The sequence below is a fragment of the Chaetodon trifascialis genome, chromosome 14 (genome assembly GCF_039877785.1).
Source record: "Chaetodon trifascialis isolate fChaTrf1 chromosome 14, fChaTrf1.hap1, whole genome shotgun sequence".
Lineage (NCBI taxonomy): Eukaryota > Metazoa > Chordata > Actinopteri > Chaetodontiformes > Chaetodontidae > Chaetodon > Chaetodon trifascialis.
The window spans coordinates 7,856,365-7,878,003 of NC_092069.1; the positions used below are offsets into that span (position 1 = coordinate 7,856,365).

General features: G+C 43.0%; 3 protein-coding genes across 3 annotated transcripts; 1 reads left to right on the top strand and 2 right to left on the bottom strand.

The window, feature by feature from the left end:
* Positions 1-6,732: 6,732 nt before the first annotated feature.
* bend3 (BEN domain containing 3) lies at positions 6,733-11,273 on the top strand. The gene is made up of 4 exons (XM_070979836.1): positions 6,733-6,892; positions 7,878-7,932; positions 8,195-8,367; positions 8,507-11,273. The coding sequence occupies exons 2-4, from the start codon at positions 7,881-7,883 to the stop codon at positions 10,736-10,738; spliced, it is 2,457 nt and encodes an 818-aa protein (XP_070835937.1). The 5' UTR covers positions 6,733-6,892; positions 7,878-7,880; the 3' UTR covers positions 10,739-11,273.
* A 249-nt stretch (positions 11,274-11,522) lies between these two features.
* On the bottom strand, positions 11,523-13,618 carry mtres1 (mitochondrial transcription rescue factor 1). The gene is made up of 4 exons (XM_070979837.1): positions 13,532-13,618; positions 12,170-12,623; positions 12,017-12,089; positions 11,523-11,902 (listed from the first exon to the last, which is right to left on the bottom strand). Exons 2-4 carry the CDS (start codon positions 12,601-12,603, stop codon positions 11,720-11,722), a joined length of 690 nt encoding a protein of 229 aa, XP_070835938.1. The 5' UTR covers positions 12,604-12,623; positions 13,532-13,618; the 3' UTR covers positions 11,523-11,719.
* A 1,657-nt stretch (positions 13,619-15,275) lies between these two features.
* On the bottom strand, positions 15,276-19,727 carry tmem151bb (transmembrane protein 151Bb). Its single transcript, XM_070980035.1, has 2 exons — positions 19,157-19,727; positions 15,276-18,446 (listed from the first exon to the last, which is right to left on the bottom strand). Exons 1-2 carry the CDS (start codon positions 19,232-19,234, stop codon positions 17,037-17,039), a joined length of 1,488 nt encoding a protein of 495 aa, XP_070836136.1. The 5' UTR covers positions 19,235-19,727; the 3' UTR covers positions 15,276-17,036.
* Positions 19,728-21,639: the final 1,912 nt, after the last annotated feature.

Sequence of the window (21,639 nt, forward strand, 5' to 3'; positions counted from 1 at the left end):
TGCGCGCCTCAGATGATGCTGAAATCGTAGCTGCTGGATGTAGTGGGTGTTTGCCAAACTGAAGAGAAGCTCCAAACCAGTTGTGAAAATGTCTCAAAGTCATGTTCTACTAGGTATGTACCCCTGCTGATAAGCACAGCTGCAAAAATATGTGTTTTTTGAATGCCATTTGGCGTGCTATCCTATCCACAGAGGGGGGAAATGGCAAGAATCAGGAGTAATGTCATCTATGTTGCCTTATTATGTCTGTCCCCATGCCTGTGTATGTGATCCAAGTCAACCCAGGGGCGGGGAAAGGTCACACAGCCTCTCCCCTTGGCCCAGCCAGCGAGCGCATTGAAGCTCCGCCAAGCAGTAATTATTAATGAAGAGACCTGAGCAAATGGACAGGAAATGCAGAGGTATTGATTGGGCCGGCTGCCCTGCTCTAAGCCGTACAGGCTGGCGCCAGCCTGGTGGCCTGTGGTTTCCCAGGCTGCTGTATGCGGAGGGGGGCACAGCCAAGGTGTGAAACCAGGCCACCGCTGGCAGCTGTCTGTCACAGTCAGGCCACACCTGAAGGACAGAGCACAGGAGACAGGACGAGAAAAAAAAAGACTGAGGGTACTCGGCTAACCAAGAGGATTCTGCAGCACATGTTGGTCCCACATCACATCATGAGGCTTTGAATCTGCATGAAGAAGGCTGGCATGAGCAAGAAATGCCCATATGGTTACACATTTGACTTAAAAAAAGATAGATGCCTCAAAAAAGAGCATTATTTTTACGCACATGAGAGAAGCTGGAACATCCTAATTGATGATGCACACCCAGTTCATGGTTTATAGCCATGCTAGCGGTGTGGGTGGGTTAGTCTGTCGCTTTGGTCCGGACTGAAATATCTAAGGTTTAAGGTTACCTTTATTGTGCCACTACAGGGAATTTGTTGAGCGCCAAGGATTCACATAATGACAGCATCCATGCCATCAACTATAAATCACATAACTGGTACAGGGAAATGGAAATTCACACCGTGTACAGATACATAATGAGTGAGCGTGTGACCGGGGTCGTGCAGAGAATGTAGCCAGAGTGCTAACTGCAATTAAGCACATCAGTAGCACTTGGGATAAAGAGAGACCCCTTTCTTAGAGTCCTCTGAACAGGTGCCCTGTGACGGTGGTCTGAGGACCACAGGTCACATTCCCTCTGGACTGGGTGGTCCTGGCAGAGTATGAACCCTCCTGAGACCTGCCTGTTATAAATGACCAATATTCCTATTGGACAATTTTAGGTTCCGAGCAATAATTCAGAAGGTTAAAACAATTTCGATCAATTAAAAAAAGAGTTATATCTCCACTATATTAGATAGATGTGTTTAAGAGACATTTTCCATCTCCAGGGGATGAATCCTATTGGCTTTGGTGATCCTCTGAAATGTCTCAACAGCTCTTGGATTGATTGCCATGAAAATTGACCCAGACACTCGCATCCTCCTCTGGATGAACTGGAATAGCTTTGGTTGATCTTCTGACTTCAGCAGGTCAAGTTTTTAAACTGTCCGACAAAACTAATGGCGGTCCCCTCATTCTGCCTCAGCTGTGTGTTGTGCATAGCGCCTCGCCGAAGCACGAACACACAGAGCTGCTAGCTCGGCTTAAAACTCCAGTCTTGTTTATTGGCTTGTTCCCTGAAGAAAAACTCCAGCACAGCTTTGGAGCTGAAGTTGCATTCAAGTTGCACCATGCAAAGCAATGATTCACAGCTCGAAAAATGTATTGCTGTTTTTCAAGTCTCTCGTGCACATGTCAGTGATCCAATCGGACACCTCGATTAGTGAGACTGTTGAAAACATGGGGCAGAGCAGTCGTGGTGGAGAAAGAAAAGTGGACGAGGAGGACACAGACGGCTGGAGGAGGGGGAAGGGGAGATGATAGGATATAAAAGAAGAAGGTGGGGCTAAAGTGGAGGACATGGTGATGTGGAGTGAACTATTTCAAAAACAAGCCCCTGTCTGTTGCTGGGCTGCACGTCCTTTTCCTCTACTGTTTTGGTTTCCGCTGCTCGGGCTTCCTGGGTACAGCGAGGTACAGCATGTGCCAGGGAAAGCCTCAGGCTCCTCATGAAATATTTATCCTCGCCGTGAGGAGACATGAGGAAAGTTACATGGAAAGTTAAAAGGACCAAACAAGGAAGGAGGCTGGGGCGCTGCCAGAATGACAAATATAGTTACTGAACAGAACTTTTTCAGAAGATGAGGTCTGGCCTGAGCCATGAAACTGTTGCATAGATGCTCCCAGTAGAAATCAACCAGGAACTGCAGAACAGGATTTGATGGGATGAGTTTTTTTTTGTTGTTGTTTTGGACTTCAAGAGGAAAACAGCGTTCTTCCAGTGGTAAAGCTAAATGTTTAATGTAGAACAGAAATTGTAGCTTTTTTCTTCCCCGACAACATCGCTCCTGCCAGCACGAATCTTTTTGATATCTCCTGCGCAGACCAAATAAAGAGCAGAACGAGGAAGGAGAGAGGTTTATGTCCTGCGCAGCAGAAACCTGACTCTGTGTTTGCTTACAGTTTCCAGTCTGAGAGTCTTGGGTATCATGAAAGCAAGAGTTGGCAAGACTATAAGTTTACATGCAAAACATGAAGTGGGTAACAGCGGCCTTAGTGTGCCCGGCCCAGACGATGAGTGGTGTAATTACAGCAGGGTCCTGTGGAGAGAGTCGGTCAGCACAGATTCCATTACACACACACACACACACACACACACACACACACACACACACACACACACACACACACACACACACACGGGTCATTTTGACAGAACAGATACAGTGTTCTTGGATCTTGTAAAGAAGATTACCTTCAACTAATTCTTGCTTTTTGTGGTAATATTTTGTAAATCTGCCCATTTTTTGGTGAAATAATTCCAGTATTATTGCATTATTATTGTTTCTACTAAGCAGTTTGTTGTTTCCAGGGTGAACAGGCTGTGAAACACTTATGTAACCATGGGATGCTACAATTCTCCACTGACACTCACATTAATAACATCATTTGACATCAGGCTGGCCCGCCTTCCTACTGGAAAGCACAGACGACTCTTGTCATTCAGCAGTTTCAAATAAGAATTTCCTCATGCACTCAAAAGTGCATCACTTCCTGGCATCTTTTCAGAGGGTTTATCAAAGACCTAACATAAAGGCCTTGTTCAGGTTTCAGAAATCATCTATAAAAAGTTCTGTGGTGCCATAAAAAACCCCTCACAACTTCAAGTTGGAAAGATTATTATAATACTCCTTATTAATCATTTGCAAACATTCGTAACTGCAGACCTGATGACTTATTAGAAAGCAAGAAACTCAGGACACACATTTATAACTGTATTATTATCAAATAGAGAGAATAAATGTCTGTCAAAGGGAGTTTTCACAACCTGGCATCCAAAAACATGTTATGATTAAAGACTTGACTGATTAATAAAACATCTGTAAGTATTTGAGAATGATTTATTAATAAAGCCATTAGTTGTGCTTAAGACTTTATGAAGAGCTTAATGGAAAGTGGTGCAGGTGTTACATTTCAATGTTTGTATGTGGCTTTGGTCAGTGAGGAGCCTTGACCAGATCCACAGTGGATGACATGACTGGCTACACTCGGATACACAGTGCAGTCATGGACCAGTGCTGGCTTCATTATCTGAGCACTGCTGCACAGTTTAATGTGTAATGAAATTATGTTCCTATAATGTTTTAAAACATCACATTTCTCTGTATCTTCACAGTGAACAGTGGTCTGATGACCTATTGCTGCTTTGGTCTCCACACGACGGCAGAACATCACCGCTGTTCAAAGCCGTACAGATGAGTGTCTCATATACAATACGAGCATGACTGCAATTTTCTGTCCCTGTGATGGACTGACGCCTTGGCCTTGGTGTTTCCCTGCCAACCTGTCTCAGTGCATGCTGGGATAGATTCCCAGCAGCCCCTGTGACCCTATTAGGCATCAGCCCATATGTAAAATGACTGACTGAATGTGAGTGTGGAGCGATATTAGAGCCTCCATTCATCTTCTTCTGAATGGCCTACCCGTAAACACCTGCTAATATCATCATATAGCTGACGGTGATGGATGAAAGTCATTCTCCTGCGATGTGAACAGTATGGCTGATTGGCCTCTTTGACACAGACGAGCATATTGGCCAAAAATGACACTTTAACGAGCTCTTCCCGGCGCTAAGTGCTGCACGCCGGCCCCTCGTCGCAAGCCATCGCCTGGCTGACCCTGGGCCTTGCTTCCCCCTGCACAGGGCCTGCTCGCTTCATTGGCTGACAGATCAGACTGCCATGGAGACAGCTCATTAGTCGAGTAATGAGAACCACACCAACCACACGTTGTCTTGTTATATCATCTCTGTATCGACATATTTGTGGCTGGGAACAGAACATTGGGTGCCAGTGTGTGCATGAAATAGTCAATGATTAAGACAGAATTATGGCACTGAGGTCTTCGGTTCATCTCTCACTGACTGAACTCTCTGTCCATCAGAGGAAACCAGTTTACCAGCTCAAGTAATCAGCTCTGCTTAATGGCTGCTGCATCTACAAATCAAAGTTTCCCTCTGCTGCAACAGAACGGTGTAGCTCCAAATGACTGTCTTACTCATCACTTCACTTTCAGCTGCCACCAGCTCCAAGTTAATATGCTTCACAGCCACACATTCTTTCAAATTTTGACCCTAAAATCTTTGAATTGGGATGGAGTTGATGAACAGCCAAAATCCCGAACATCAGAGCTTTTTGTGCACCCCGCAGTCTTTACTGTGCACACATACCCAACTGACTTCAGATTAAGATTTGAAGTTGTCAGGTTAAGTTCTGTGGTTTGTCTCTTTGCTTGGCTCCCAAACTGAGTTTCCGTGTGCTTTACTCAGGTCAGGGAGGTTTTGTACGAAGCTTTTTATAGAAAGAAGTTTCACTGAATGTACTGCAGCACTCGTATAAATCATGTCAACACAACACTAGCTGTTGTTGGTGTAGCATTTAAAGCTCACTACATCAGTTCATAAATAGTTGCATGGAGGATGATCAGGAAATGGGTAAAATCAGTCCCAGGTGGAGACAACCAACATCAGATGCAGTATCATTAATATAATATAAAGTGTTTAAGGATAGCATAATATGCATTTAAAAAATAAAAAATAAAAAAATCAATTTACAAGAAATTTGTATGGTTTGAAGAATTGTTTATTGTGCTTCACTGTCATCAGCCTTTGTCAAGTTATAATCAATAAAACAATCTTCCTAATGTTTTCTTCACGCTCTGATGTGTGAACTTAAGAGTCAGAGACACTTAAACTGTTTATAGCCTCCTGGTTTACAGTCTTGATTACGGCTCATTCTCATGTTGTTGCAGTCTGTGTCCACTCGAGGGCGCTGTTGCCCAAATAATGTGAGCTTTGGGACGAAGCCGAGCAGAGATCACAAGCAAACAAGAGGTTTCAATCCTTCCTACTTCTGTTTTTGTTTTACTCAAATTATGACTAAAGGAAGTGAGAAAGTAAGACACCTACTTATGGGATTGACAGATCTAAATTTAAGCAAATGCATATATGCAAATGAATCACTTACTAACTAAGGAGGGTTGCTCTATGTTGTGTTACACGACAGCTTGTTTCAGAATTCTAGGACTATGACTCCATGCATCAGGCTAATTCCTACAGATGTTATTTTCATTAATAGCTACCACTCAGGGTCAGAAATACACCACAACAGCAACTGTACTGATGAGCTACAGCACAGTTGTTCACAGTATACTGTATTTTATAGGAATGGTTACAATAGTATTATTATACTGACCCACAGCAATATCATATTGTTCATATAAAACTGACAGTGCTATCAAACCTCCTGAGCCAATCAGTATTTAGGACCAGATGTATAAGGACTTATCCAGGTATTCTACATCTCATACAGTGGTTAAAAGCATTTTCAGATCCTTCACTTCAGTAAAGTAGGCATACAACTCTGAAAATGAAAGTGAAAATACTCTTTCATAAGTATAAGTACATGAGTATTATCAGCTAAACTATAAAGAGAAAAGTACCCATTAACATGACCTGTCAGATTTCTATTGCAAGTGTTAAGAACATTAGATCACTATTACTGATATGTAAATATATTAATGCTGCAGTTGGCCATGGTGTTTCTAGCTATTTTAAATACTGTTGGAACGTTTGATTCACTGTGTTTTTTATGATTATAGGATTTTAAAACATTAATCTGCAAAGTACCACATAACTGCAGCTGTCAGATAAAAGCAGTCAGTAAAAGCTGGAACATCGCCCTCTCACATGTAGCGGAGTAGATGTTATTACTAAAATAGTGAAATACAAACAGCTCAGAAATGGATTTAAGTAAATGTAGTTACTTTACACCACCCATTTTCTAAAGTTTGCACACAATAAACAGGCGTATACATTTCTAGGCAATGACATATAGTATAAAATGAGCTGTGGGAGGATAAATGAAAGTTTCTTTTGTTTGCGCATTTTTAAAGTGATATGTAGCTAAGCTAAAAAGTCACGACTCTGTAGGAAAGTAGATTGGCCCAGTATTTATTTATTTATCTATGTATTTATTGATTGAACGGCGCTGTTGCCTGATTGAGACGGTGCTCGTGTCGCAGCCGCTCGGTTTATTTTTCTCTTCTCTCCCGACAGCTGTGCGGAAGTGACACAGCAGGCGCGCGCATCGTCACGTCACGCGAGAAAGCACAGAAGCCGAGCGAGAAAAAAAACATCAACAACAAGAACAACGTTTACCTGCAAATAAACCGCCGTGACAGTCCGCAGACATGCCCAGCGCATCGCTAACAGTCCTCCCGGCTTGCATGGACTCGTAAAGGTGAGCTCAAACCGCCCGTCGCGCGCCTTTTACCGCTAATTTGACACGAGTGAGAGCAGGAGGGGGGGACTCGTCAACGCAAACATTGCCGCGTCATTAAAATTCACAAACAAAATGTTGCACCGCTAAAGCGACGCCGTGCACCGATGTCCAGCAGGACTCATGTCGGGGTTAACACGGCACGCTTGGGACGGGGCTTTGTCAGGAGTTCCGCTCGCACAGCTGGTTTGTCTGCTGTTTTGGTTCAAAGGTTCATGGGCGGAAGAATGAGGAAGTAGCTGGTGATTAGGCTGGAGCGGAGCAGCGCAGTGCACAGCGGCGTGCACAGCACACTCCAGCGACAATGTACCGACTTTTTTTTTTTTTTTTTTGTAAATTAAAATGAATTGGCATTGCAACATAATTTTTTGAGCAGTACTTGGCAGCGCGGAAGCTTCCCAGCGTCTGCAGCTGATCACATGCTGTTTGTCATGACGGCAGAAAAGCAGCCACCACATGGTGATATGTAAACTACGATGAGTGGTTGGAAGTTTTTAACGTACAGTATGACTGTGCTATTTGTTGATGTGATCAATAAAGCACATTGTAATGAAACTATTATTGATCCAGTGTCCCGGTTCCAACTTTCTGTGGGATTTTCTTTCTTTCGTGCGTGTGTGAGAAATGTAAATGTCTGTCACCCAGGACAGCAACTGATGATTAGTTTCATTATCAATTTATGCACCAACTCTTTTCTTGATGAAGTCCACTCTTTAAAAAGTTATCAAACCACCAATTACTAGATCCCAGAGTCCATTGTGATTTTTGCCATTTTTGCTTTTGATACATTACTGCTGAGTTAAAGAAGAGTCGAGTCTCAAAATTGTTGTCAATTCTCTGTCAAGTGGCGAGTCGGATAATCTACCAGTTGTTTCAGCTCTGCTGTTAGATGATTTGTGTCGCCTTGTTTCTATTACTTCACATGTTTGTGATTGATTTCTTCTAGGCTATGAATTCCTCTGAGCATGGAGAAGTTTCAGATGAAGCAATGCTTGAGAAAGGTAGCTTCTGCAGCCTGCATCTGCACAAATGCCCACTGAAATGATTTGTCATCCAGCTTAAAAACCCAGAAATACACATTGAATTTTCTGATAATATGCCTCCGTTAACTGCATCTCTAAAAGTCATATCAGCATTGAGGTAGAAGAAGTAAAAAGTCGAATCACATATCCTGTTTTCTTAATATCATCACTGTTAACTTTCAAGTGTGTTTATAAATGCAAAGCAAATGCTAAGAAAATGTGAATCTCTCTTTATTTGCAGAACACAAGCATGTCCAGGATGTTAAGGAGGAGATGGAGGACTTTGCCATTTGTGAGCCTCTTGAAGGAAGAGGATCTCCTGGGGCCACTGAGGCTGGGAAACGGTCCTCTGCAGAGATGGGCCCTCACACAAACCAGTCCACCAGCAGCAAGAGAGTCAGACTCTCTGGTGAGGTAAGCTAGCCTCGGCTAACCTTTATCCAACTAAAAACATTAGTATACGACACAGACACTTTGCATTTCCTTTTTGTCGTACAGGACAAGGCGTCTCTTACAGTATATTTGTGCTATGAATATTATTTACTCTGTCTAGATGAGACGGCACTTGATGGATGAGAGCAGCAGACATGAGCCTCTTTGCCTCACCACAACTGGAGAGAAGAGGGACTGCAGCCAGCAGAAATCCAGAGTCTCCTACAGAAAGCCTCTCTTCAGCATCTCCCATAGGATCTCGGAGAAGAGGAACACACCAAATCTGGAGCAGCAGGCCAGTCCCGGTGCCGGGAATCAGCTCAACTACAGCAGCATCCTCTCGTCCAAGCTCCAGAGCTCAGAGGAAAATGGCACGTTGGAGACGTTTCCCACCCTGGACACTGCGGGCCAGGCTTCGTCAACAGACTCTAGCCTTTATCCGCTGATTGAGAAGATGTTCCTCATTCTCAACACGCTCAATTCAAGCATGACGCAACTGCATAGCAAAGTGGACTTGTTAACCCTTGAGGTCATGCGAATAAAGAAGCAGATCAAACCAGCAGACATGGTGACGGAGTTCCAGCCTCCTCCCGAATATCTGCTGACAAGCGACGAGTTGAATCAGCTGATGGAGCAGACGTCCAGTGCCGGGGAGCTTGGGTGTCGGCTGCTGGTGCATCTCTTCCCAGAGCTGTTCAAAGCCAGGGAGTGCTCTCACGAGTGCATGGCAAGCAAGAGAACGCTGGAGTCTCTCCATCTGCAGCTGATCCGTAACTACGTCGAGGTATGCTACCCTTCGGTCAAGAACAACAGCGTATGGCAGGAAGAATGCCTCCTTCAGATTAATGACTTGTTTAATCGCTTCTGGGCTCAGAGGGACATGGAGAGTGCTCGGCTGCTCAGGAAGCAGACAATCACAGGTGCTGGGATAAAGGCTGAGCATCCGCAGACCTATCGTTTCATTAATGAGCAGGGCCAGGAGGAGCATCTCTCTTTAGACAACCAGCAGAGCAGCCTGGCTGTGTCAGAGCTTGCTTTCAATACGCAAGCCACAGAGGAGCTGGACGAGTTCTCCTCCCCTGAGGACTTTGTTATTTTTCTTATGCACCGCCTCTTCCCTGAGGTTTTTGAGGAGGGGAAAATGCCAGAAGGCTCCAGCAGTTTCAGTAGTGTTGGACAGTTAATTCTGGACTCTGACAAGATGGATGTCATCAGAAAGTACATGGAGGCTAATTTTCCTGATGTGCCTGAGGACAGCTGGCTTCAGGTGTGCATTCAGCACATGGAGGACGCACTGGAGGGTCCTCACAGTAATGGCAATGGGAGCGAACCTGACAATATCAACGACGAGGGCTATGACCTGGCCAGCCTTCCTGAGGATGTTTCTATTATTAAGGTTCCAGAGGCGGGTGATTATGAGAAGCCCAGTCGCAAGTCCAAGAAGTCGCTGCTGATGCCTGTGGATTTTGACAATCTGGAGATCCCTCTTCCTGACTTTGCTGTTCCCCACGAGTACCTCTTATCCAGGGAGCAACTTAAGAACAACTATGAATGTAGCCTGTCCATCGGGAACTTTGCTTCTCGGCTGCTGGTGCTCATGTTCCCCGAGCTCTTCACCCACGAGAACACGCGGAAGCAGTACAACTGCAGCGGTTCTCTCGGGAAGAAACAGCTTGACCCTGTCCGTGTAAATCTGATCCGTCATTATGTGCAGTTAGTGTACCCCCGGGCCAACAACGACAGAGTGTGGATGTTGGAATTCGTGGGCAAACTTGACGAGAGGTGCAGGAGACGCGACACGGAGCAGAGGAGATCCTACCTGCAGCAGCGCAAAGTGTACGGTCAAGAGCCGGAGCAGGACTTTCTTTGCCAGCTGAACCAGCTGAATCCAGATAGCATGAGGGAGGATCCGGATATTCCCTCTTTACCGCCTGAGAAAAGTAGCAAAGACTTCTGTAAGATTCCCCTGGACGAACTGACTGTTTCCAAACCGGACTTCCCTGTACCTTCTGTCTACCTGCTCTCAGACATTGAGGTGCGGGAAATCGTCCAGCAGAGTCTGTCTGTTGGGAACTTTGCCGCCCGGCTGTTAGTGCGCCTCTTCCCCGAGCTCTTCACCCAGGAGAACCTGCGGCTGCAGTACAACCATTCAGGGGCCTGCAACAAGAAGCAGCTTGACCCGGTCCGCCTCAGATTGATTCGTCACTATGTGGAAGCAGTGTATCCTGTGGATAAGATGGAGGAGGTGTGGCACTATGAATGCGTGCCGAGCATCGACGAGCGCTGCCGGCGCCCCAATCGCAAGAAATGTGACATTCTTAAGAAGGCCAAGAGGTCGAGCACTGTGTCCTAGTTACAGTACTTTTCAGTTAGGCAACACTTTTTGTCATTAAAATGATTGCACATTATATAAGCTGAAACCGCATTGATGAACTTTTACAAACTGTCCTATGTAGGATGAAGCCAAGCTGTTCAAGAGTTTCTTCAGTACTATTCTTAGTCATATTTTACCTTTTGACTACAGCAGTAGCTGCTGTAGTTTGTGTAGTCTTATTATTGTTGGATAAAGAGTTAAAATTGCTTCTATTTATAAGCCAAAACTGTCATAGCTTATCTAACATACTTTGTTGATAAATGTTGTAGCCTTAAAAACAATAACAATGATAGTAGCTGATAGCATAGCTCACACATATGCTCTACGGATAGAAATGAATCACAGTGATGTGATATATTTCCATTGCAGTTACAGATGTAGCATTGTGCCACCACTGTTTTAATAACAATGTGCTTATGTTAAGCCTTCTTATAGAAGTTTATATTATAAAGACAATTTAACATGACAATGGATCATGATAACCTATTTCTAATAAAATCACAATAATATCTATACACATGACTTATCATTGGACTGTTTTGCATAACAGCACTACTACCACTACTTATCCTTTTCTATTTTTGCCTCAAATAAACAAAATGCAATCAGAGTTAACAGAAAATATATTAGCAAATATACCCCAAAGTTAATAATGCAGATGAAAACTTGCAAACTTGCAAGATGGTCACTTGCTCTTCATCAGCCAAGTTATCAGGGCATGATTTTCAAGTTTCACAACCTCAAAGTGCACCTTTATTTGGGGGGGGGGGTCTCACAGTATAGCACAGAAAGATAAACGTTCAAAATCTTTCTCCCAACCAACTGCTTCATGTCTACACCCACTGAGAACTGTTAACCTTCACATGGAGACTGTTCAAATGGCTCTTGTTTGATGCCATTCATTTCTGCAGGTGTCTTCTCGGGCCAATGGCATCAGAGTCAATACTGTCCTATTCAAGTTCATGGCTTAAAGGCCTCATCCTTAGAAAGCTCTATGGATTTCCAGCGCCTTATGGAAACTTTGTATTTTTCTGTGGTGGCTGTTTCGCCAAGAACCTTCCGCAGGATGACTCTCATCAGAGTAACAGTGTTTGTTTCTCGGTTCTCCGACAGCACCAGGTCCAAGGTGTCTCCAACTTTCACCTGAGTAAAGAAAAACAATTAGGAGTAAAATAGGAGTAATGAGATACAAGACACAAGTGGAAAGACTACGAATTTAGGGTAGGAATATGTCACTTGTAATCAAACATCACTCACTGCTTTACTCTTCTTGATGAGTTTCTGTCCGTTCAGCCTGAGCTGGTCGTTATAGAAAGCGTCCTCAATTTTACTGTTGAAAGACAAAAGAGAAGTTTTTAAAGAAAAGATGGCCTTCAAATCTGTGAGAGCAGCCAACAGGCAGTGACTCACTTGCGTGCCATGTCCAGGCCAGCTTTCATGATGACATCATAGCGAAAGGACTGCACAGCCTTCTCCATGTCTTTATAGTCCTTTGGTAGATTTGGATCTTCGCCCACCTCATCTTCATAATCACTGTCCTCCGGGTCTTTATCGTCCTCATCGTCCATCTCTTCCTCCTGTGTCGCCCTTGCGGCACCTTTCTTTTTGTTGCTTTTAAACCTCAGATGATGGACAGACCAACCCCTGACAGCGTCTCTGCCGCGGAAAGCAGGTCTGTGACAGCCGAGTGCGGGGAAAGCTGCACAGCCCCACAGCTGCCGTGTGTGGATTGCCCTGGGACACCATTCAGTCTGTCTCAGGCCATACCCAGCAGCCAGCAGGTGGCAGGGCTTCAACCGTCCAAGCTGCCTCATGACCAGTGCCTGCACCACCAAACTCTGCATGCTGGAGCTCCACCCAGTCGCTACAACCACATGGAAAGTTGGGAAGCATTATGTTAAATTGCTGACTGTGTGACAAATTTAAGTAAATGTCAATGTGGCATTAATTATTATTAATTCTTAATATGCATTTAGCTTCAAGAGTCAAGGCTTTGGAATAACTGAATGAGCTATTGCCATCAGGAGTCATTGTAAGGGCAAGAATAACTGTCAAGCTCAGTTGCTTTCCCATAATACCCTATTTATTCCTATAGTTTCACTATTTATATGACTGTGACATTTAACTACATAATTATAATGGCTGTTTTTGTTTGGTTGCTAAGCCATCTTTGTTTCAAGGTAAAACTATTATAAAGTTTGCGACACTATCCAACAACATCGAATTTTACCTTCAAAATAAAAGCCTGATTTTAGTTATAGCGCCGGTTTGTAACGCTCATGCACGATTTCTACCAGACTGTTGCACTAATTATTCTGTCAAACAATATTAGCAAGAAAAGCACAAACTGGGGCTTAACTAATCATGTCAGATTGCGTTCCTTGATTTTCCGGATGTGATGTTTTTATGCCCACACTTGACACCAGCCGAGAACAAACATTTACGTAAGGTTGCGCTATACCTTTTGAGGAATTTTGTATTATGTCTTTCAACATTAGCCACTGTTTGTGTCCATTTTCTTCGTAATCTGATGTAATGGCTGTCTCTGCTTGTCTGAGCTTGGCATTTTGCAGGCTGAAGTTAAAACCGAACTGAAGCATATGCAGCTAGCTAGCTTTACTTTTCTTCAGTAAACTGGTGGACTTCAGTCCACGTGCAAGCCGCCACGAGCCTGCTAACCAACACACACACACAGTATAGCTTGCCTCACTTCTTTACTAAAATCTAATATGATTTTACTGGCATGCAGTAAATAATTTGTAGTCAACTCACCTACGGAATAACCTTTCTTAGCTTGTTACAGTACTTCGTCGCCACTTCAGACTGCGCCGTTTGTGTACTAGCTGATGGAGATGTGCTGCCACCTATCGCAATGGAGGAGAACTACATTACCTGGCCAAGCTAGTGAGGGAACACTAAACTGCAGCACAGTTTTTGTGTTTTAAAGCATAACAGTGAAAGTGGGATGTTCTTTTTCAAATTGTAGCATGACGCTTTACAAGTCTACTACTATTTAAATGTACATTGCAAAGAACAGTAACCTCCTTGTCTGTCAGTCTTAGCCTTTACTTTGTCTACTACTTTACATTACCAGCAACGATATTATGTGCAGATATTACACAATATACATTGAATCTCTTAATCAAAGTAAAAAAAACTAAGTACTAAGTGAATGCAAGGACACACAATGTGGCCATATTAATGTCATCCTTTCTCATTTATTCTAATACAGTTTAATAAATAGTTTTTAGACCATAGAAACTGACCATAGACGCATGAACTGATGAAGCCTGCTCAGATGAGAGGCGAAACGTCTTCCAAGACAAACTGACAAAGTCCAGTTGCGATCAATTGAATGCCCTGAAGCTTACAATGACCTGGATGAATGAGAATATTCACAGGCATCTATCATCAAGGTAAATGGGGTTTTGTTAGAGGGATCAGTTTATTGTTGTGCATGCCACCGTGAGACAGATCAACACATTCATGTGATGTCATTTTCAAATATACTTTAACCAATAGTTTAAATATTTATTTGCCATGATTTTAAAAAAGTATCTAAGACTACAACAAAAAAATTAAAATCATTATATCGTGTAATAAATCACATTCAATTTTTATTGGCCTTTTCTAGAGATTTTGACTTGTCAGTGTAGGAAAAAGCATAGATGTTACCAATAATTTTAATGTTGTTCTGCTCAGGCGTCCCGAAGCCAGTGTGAAGATCAGCCAGCCCAACACCAGGACCCTGAACCCGCAGCAGCTATGTGGAATTCAGCCTTCATTCTTTTTTTATTTACGCCTGTGAAAAACATCCATTGTCGTCCAAGAAGCAGCTTCTCCATGAAATACCCTCCACCCAGATTTTCCCAGCTAGTTTGAGGATCCAAGCCAGCAACATGTTTTAAATATAAATGGCTTTGCCCCAGACTTTTATTGCAACTTTTATTTTTCCAGCATAAGATAAATTTGAACATATTTTAAAAGGTAATCAAGTTATTTATACAGCCCATTTGATTATAATGACAACAAGAACATTTTTAACATTTTACAAGAAGCTTTAAGTGGTCTTGTATTTTTTTTTCTATGTCTGAGCAGTTACAGTATGTATTTGTCAATATATCAGCTTGAATACTTTATTACTTTAAGGGAATTTACATCAACATTCAGCTTCACTACAATTCATAATGTCTAGTGTCACTTCAAGTGCATAATACTGGTGTCACTACATTATTGAAAACAATGTAAGAACAAGATGTTATTTTGCTAGGATGCATACAATAAGTTCCTGTTAGATGTTGTAAAAAAGTCAGGATTATAAAGTTTGTATGGTGTCCATGTGTAAACATTAAGTGCATTTACATCCTTGCATATACTGCCTGTAAACTCCACTCAAAGAGTCAGGGATCCCTCAGATCACTGACAACGTCCAAAGTCTCTTTAGGAAACATGATGCCATGTTGATGTGTACTGTGCTCTGAGCACATTCAATATACACTGGACACTGAAATCACCATTTTACAGATGAAACATGGAGCATTATTCCTTAGACACATAATGGACATATACTACATTATATCATATATGCTGGTGGTGTACATTCAGGTATGTTTCATGGGTTTTTAACACATTGTTTTATCCCAAGGAAATCATGCAAATTTGAGCATGGATTTAATGACCTTATTCTTTTTTTTTTTTGCAGTTAAATCGAGCAGCTGATGTGACATTTGCCTGTTCAAATGTATAGTAGATTCAGTGTAAACCTGTCCTTGTCTTATCTGACCACTGGATTAATGTAATGACGTGTATGTGTGTGTGCCACAGCTGCCTGCAGGTTTTGTTGTGGCAGTGGGTAGAAAAAAGTCTAAATTAAGACCAAGTGTACTTGCACAATGTGTCTCATATGACTGGACAGTGTTAGTGCTCCAACAATTTTCCAATTTCTGGGACAGTTTCAAGACAAATCTTATGTGTCAAGTGTTAAAGCAAAAATCCAGTCTAAGACACCTTAACAATGTTAAAGCAGATCAATGATCTGACTCTGTTTTGTTGATTTCATGGCGGGTACCCAATGCGCCATCACATTGAGATACTTCCAACATCGACAGAGGAGGTTTGTAGGGCAAAATGTTTCAAGAAACATCAACTGTAAACATCATGTATGGGTGTTAGTCCATCAACATCCAAAAGAAAGCGGTGTTTCTCTCAGAAGCTGCCATATAGCACCAACAGTCAACAGTCAAACATGGAGAAATCCATTGCAGAAGAAACACATCAATTAATAATCCACCCCACAGTCGCCTCAATAGACCAGAATGCAATGCAGCCCCACAACAGGTTTGTCAGTTAGAACAGCAACACTGTGTTTCTATTATCTTTTGTCACTTTCCACCAAAACATAAAACCCACAGCTCAAAGTAAGTCTACACCTGTTTTTTGCAGTTGTCAAAAGGCATTCTGGGAAATCCGGAAAGCCTCTAACTGAAGTACAAATAGATCAGACACGTCGATAATAAAAAGTAGGTACAAGAATAAAGCAAAACTACACACACTTCACACAAGTCATGAAAATGTTCAAACATCCCAAACTGGTGTAACAGTGAGTGAGAGTATCCACGAGTTCATTAGTCTCTTTTTGGGTTGGAGGTTTCCTTATTGACCAGTGTGTTGTGATATGCATAAGCGCAACATGTTTCACTTGAGAAGGTGGTGTTTCTTTTCACAGTTATTACAGTACTTAGAAGTAGGTTAAGCATGTAGAAGCTCCTCCCCACCATTGTTGGTGATGATGCAATCATCAAAATCTCCACCTTTATCTGACTGGTCAGCTCTGATGGGCTTTTTTGTTACTGAGATTTCACTGAATGAAGGAGATGTTTAAACCTGCCCATCTTGTCCGTGGCCTCTGAAAAGGTCTTATGAGGTAACTGCAGCTTCAGTTTCAGTTTCAGTTTCAGTCAGTACATATGAGATCTCAAAAGATATGACAGTGATGTACAGTGTAACAGTCGTTGCCTGCTTGGTTTTCATCCTAAGCCAGGCAGATCTAATTTTTCAGTGTGTCCTCGCAGGTTCACATACCACTGTCACATTTTCCTCCACTCACTAATCACTGTTATTGCTTTGATGATTCACACATTCAGGATTCAGGCATTTGTTTCTGATAGTATGACCACACAGCATAAATCTGTGTATCTCACATTTACACACTGTTTCTGATGTCCAAAGTGTTTGTATGCTACAGAAATGCCACTGTGTTTAGTTAGTGACTGCATAGTCATAAGGAAGTCTCCACACAGGAGCCATTTCTATGGAAAGACCTGTGGTTGTGGCAATTCTCACTGCAGTGGACAATCAGTACTGGATAGCAAAGTGCATCTTCATAGTCTGGGGGTCCCTCATCATCTGTGGTGAGGCGCTCTGATAGGCAGCGGGTGTTTTCGCTGGGACTCTCCTGGTCATCCAAGCTGCCGCTCCTCCAGAAGCAGCTGCGCTGGGAGCCGTAGCGCCTCGCCAAGGAGAAGCGACTGCCACTGAAGGGGATGCGGGAGCTGGCACCAGTACAGATGCTGAGGGCGCTCCTGGAGAACACTGAGGAGCAGCTGATGGCTCTGTGGCAGCGCTCACAATTCTGACGTATCCCGCTGAAGCTGGTCGGACACTGGGCCAGGTCCATCAGGCCAGCCTCTGAGTAACTGGGCACCAGCTGCTGGTTGGACCGAATGTGCCATTCCAGTTCAGTACTGTCAATGGTGTTAACACGAGGGATACGACGCCAATATGGCCGATCGTCACATGGGGTCACAGGGAGGTAATCGTGCCCAAAGAGCTTCTCAACTCGATAGTGGACATATGCGGTGTGATACTCGGTGAAGACTCTGAGAGGCCAGGAGAACGTGAGGAATGAGGCAAACCAGAAGACATAGTGGGACAGATACCAGGGGTGGTGCTCTGGGTCACACAGCACCATGACATACTCCTTCAGGTCAATGTTCTTCAGGTGCATGCCCTCCCTGGCCTCCATGTAGTCATCAAGGCCCTCATTGTCAGTGAAAAACCTTGCTCGTTGCGTAAGGTAGGAATTCTCAGACTCCACATTAGCAAAACTAAAGCACTTGGTGAACCGCATCTTTGTCAGAGCAGACTTCTCCAAGCCCAGCAGCTGTTTCGAAACATCTTTCACACCACAGTGACCGTAGTCAAATTCAGCTTCTGCCACATGGGTGTTGACACGTTCATGGTAAACCTGGGTACTAGTGTACGCATCTCCATTGCGGTAGCGCGTGACTTGACGTGTTCGGCGAACATAGTGGTAGCTGATGGCCTTCCACCAGATGCAGGGTTTAGCTTGCTGCATCCTTTGGATGCGCTCATAGATTCCCTCCACATCCACTTTGTGCTGCAGCTCATTCTTCACATGACAGTGCCAGCACTCCACAAGATAGACTAAATAGAGCATGCCCAGTAGTGCCAGGGGGATGTAGATATAGCCATCAGAGCAGGGGCTGTCATGGTACATCATGGATTTCCCTTTGAAGGCACTGTCAAAGGTGAGGCGGGTCACCTTGGTGACATGACACCAAACCATTACTCCCATGCAGCCATACATGAGAATGGACAGAAGCAAGCATTTCCAAAAACTCTCCCGGCACAGTGACTTGCTCAGAGATTGCTTCAGGGGTCTTTGCTGTTGGGTCAAAACACACACAACACAAGAGGAAAAACTGTTATCGTTTAATTAATCAACTACTTACAACGTGATTGTGCTTGTTGCAGCGTACATCACCTGTGACTGATAACTGCAACGTTTTTTTTTTAGATTCTTTTTGCCTTCGTTAGATGGTTAAGAGGCAGATAGGAATCAGAGAGAGAGAGATGACATGCAACAAAGGTCACTAGCGATGCTTGAGACCATGGGGCATAAGCTCTAACCAATCAAAATAAGGATTTTTAGCAGACTTGGACCAACATGTCAGGAATGGGTCACCAAAGCATGGCAGTAACACCCTCACATTAGAAATTCCCCTGCAAAGACAATGAGTCTGCAGGATCAGACACAAGTTCTTGTTGACATTTCATGTCATTTTATAGTTAGGTGCTAGAGAGATATGAAGACAAATCAGATGAGGATGATAAAGACAGGTAAAGATACTGGGATTGCTAATCACATGTGCCAACCATGTTCCTCTGGAATTAATCGATGTAGGCTAGAAGATTATAGAATATTTCCTCTGTGAAGCAAGGAGATCATTTGTGAGACCAAATCCCCGGGAAAGAAAAACAAAATCACCTGCAGTGTGTTACATTCTGCTCACTGCATGTGCACATGGATTGATTGAAGCCCTGCGCCAAGATCCAGCAAACAGACAGCAAAATGCATCGGCCAGAAAACAATACCTCCTCTCTGGTGTCCTCCTCGAAGACGGTGGTCGTGCTGCTTTCACTCGCCGTCGCGGCCGATGCCGGAGGGGACATGGTGCTGGGCAGCTCTGGATGATAATGACAGGGCGTGGAGTAGGAGGAAGAGGAAGAGGAAGAGATTTCACTACCTTTTCTCTGCAGAGTCCCTCAAGCAAGACGAGCTACTTGTCAGACGCGCATTACATCTGCGATCATTTCGAGCCCCTGCGAGGCGACGGAGGCATGTTGATGGGTGAAATCACGGGGGTCTGACACGAATAAGGAAAGACAACAGAGGGGGAGGAAAGTCCGCATCCCGCCTTCTCCGGGTTTATGTGTCAGTGCCGCAGTAACATGATCGTAGATTACGCTGTATTCGCCTGGTAGTCATTAGAGAATGAACATGCCCTGCCCCTCACGGCCCGCTGTGTGTGTGTGTGTGTGTGTGTGTGTGTGTGTGTGTGTGTGTGTGTGTGTGTGTGTGTGTGTGTGCAGGAGGCGCCATCAGCGCTCTGCAGAGAGCTGCCAGGGTCGCTGTCCACGGTGCTGACTGAGGCAGGTGTACGGTGAGACGCTGTTGCATAAGTCCGTCACTTAAAGGGAAAGTCCACCCTAAAACTGAGTCTCAACACGGTGCACTTCCAGGGATGGTGAGGAGGTGGAGACTGTCTCTTTGCACGCATAGACGCGTGTTTTGCAAAGACAAGGCTTGAAAGTGGATATCAGGTGACACTTTTGGTGGTGGTCCATTAACAGTGATTTGTTATGGTGATGAGAGACTGTGTGTTGTCTCACTGACTTTACATACAAAGGGATTTTATTTGAATGAAGAGTTTATGGAAATATATCCAAAGGAAATCAACAGTGTCTAGGACTTCGGTATTACAGAAACAATATTGTGGTTTCGATTTTGGGGTGGATTTTCCCTGCTAACCCTGACAAAATGACATACCCGCTGATTTGCTGATAAAATTGGAGAGGATGTGACACAAAAAACACAAAATGTATACAGTGATTCACATTATAATAATGCTCTGATGTGGTGGAAACAAATACAACAAACTAATCAAGTCATTTATTGATCATTGCTTCACTTTGTATTCAGAAATATAGGTTTTGAAAACAAATGGTACATGATGCAACTACACTGGCTTCACCAGGATATATATCTTGTGGTTTAGTGAGGTGAGATGGTGGAAGAAGTACTCAGATTCTTTATTACCTAAATCTAACACCACAATGTAACACTTCTTCATTATGAGGGAAAGGTCCTGCATTCAAAGGGTCATGCAAGTAGAGCTACACCTGATAGCTGATCAACAGAAAAAAAACTCATCTGCAGCAACAATTGTTGTATTTTGTTGTATTTTTTGAGCACAAATTACCATACATCACCTCCAGCATATTTAGGATTTGCTCCTTTTCTTTATCTTACATGATAGTTAATAGAACATCATCTTTAGAAATTGTGATCAGCACTTTTCACAGTTTTCTGATATTTTATAGACCAAATGATTAATCACTGAAGTAATCAATAGATTAATTGATGATGATGATGATGATGATGATGATGATGATGATGATGATGATGATGATGATGATGAAAATAATCATCAACTCCTAGTAAAAGCGGAGCCAGTTAAAACTTTAATCTCTAATGAAGCATGATATTTCATCCCCTGATGTTTTTTGTTTTTTGGAAAATCTGCAAACTAACTAGGAACTGGATGTTTAGGTAAATGTAGTAGAGCAAAATGTATGACTATAGTACAAATATAACGTAGAATAAAACACAAATACTTAAGAACAAGTACCTCAGATGTATTACTAGCTGAGTAAATGTATTGAGTTACTTTCCACCATGATTAATTGACTGTTATTATATAAAACCATGCTTCATTGTCAGCAACCCAGATTGTAACTTTGGAGGCTCTAACAGTGCTGCTGAAACAAATGAATCATCCAGGTTATCATCAGCTTTCTTCAACAGAGCTCTAACATGAGAGTACCATAGACCACTTTATGTATAATGTTTTCAAAAACCCTTAAATACAGTTGAACAAGGCAGCAACAGCGGCATAACCACCATGAAATCTACTGCAGTCGAGCAATGAGACAGATGTATATTTCTACCTCTTAAAACAAAGGAAGGTTTATATCGTTATGATTTACACATGGGATTATGGATTAGAAATACTATGAAGTTCAGCCAATCTAATACGAACATCATTAAAAAAATATTTAGAAAAACATGCATGTTCACATAATTCAGCTATATTCTATGAACGAGACTCCAACAAATATCAAAATCATATGAAATTCTGGGTCACAATTATTGTTACAATGTTTAAAAAAAATACAAAAATCTTTACAGCGATCCATTCAAAGTCTCAGAGGGTCGAGTGAACTCACTTGTTTAGTTAGTCTGTTGAAGTTTGAATTTACCTTTAGTGATGCACATGCGTGGGTGCAGTTTAGCA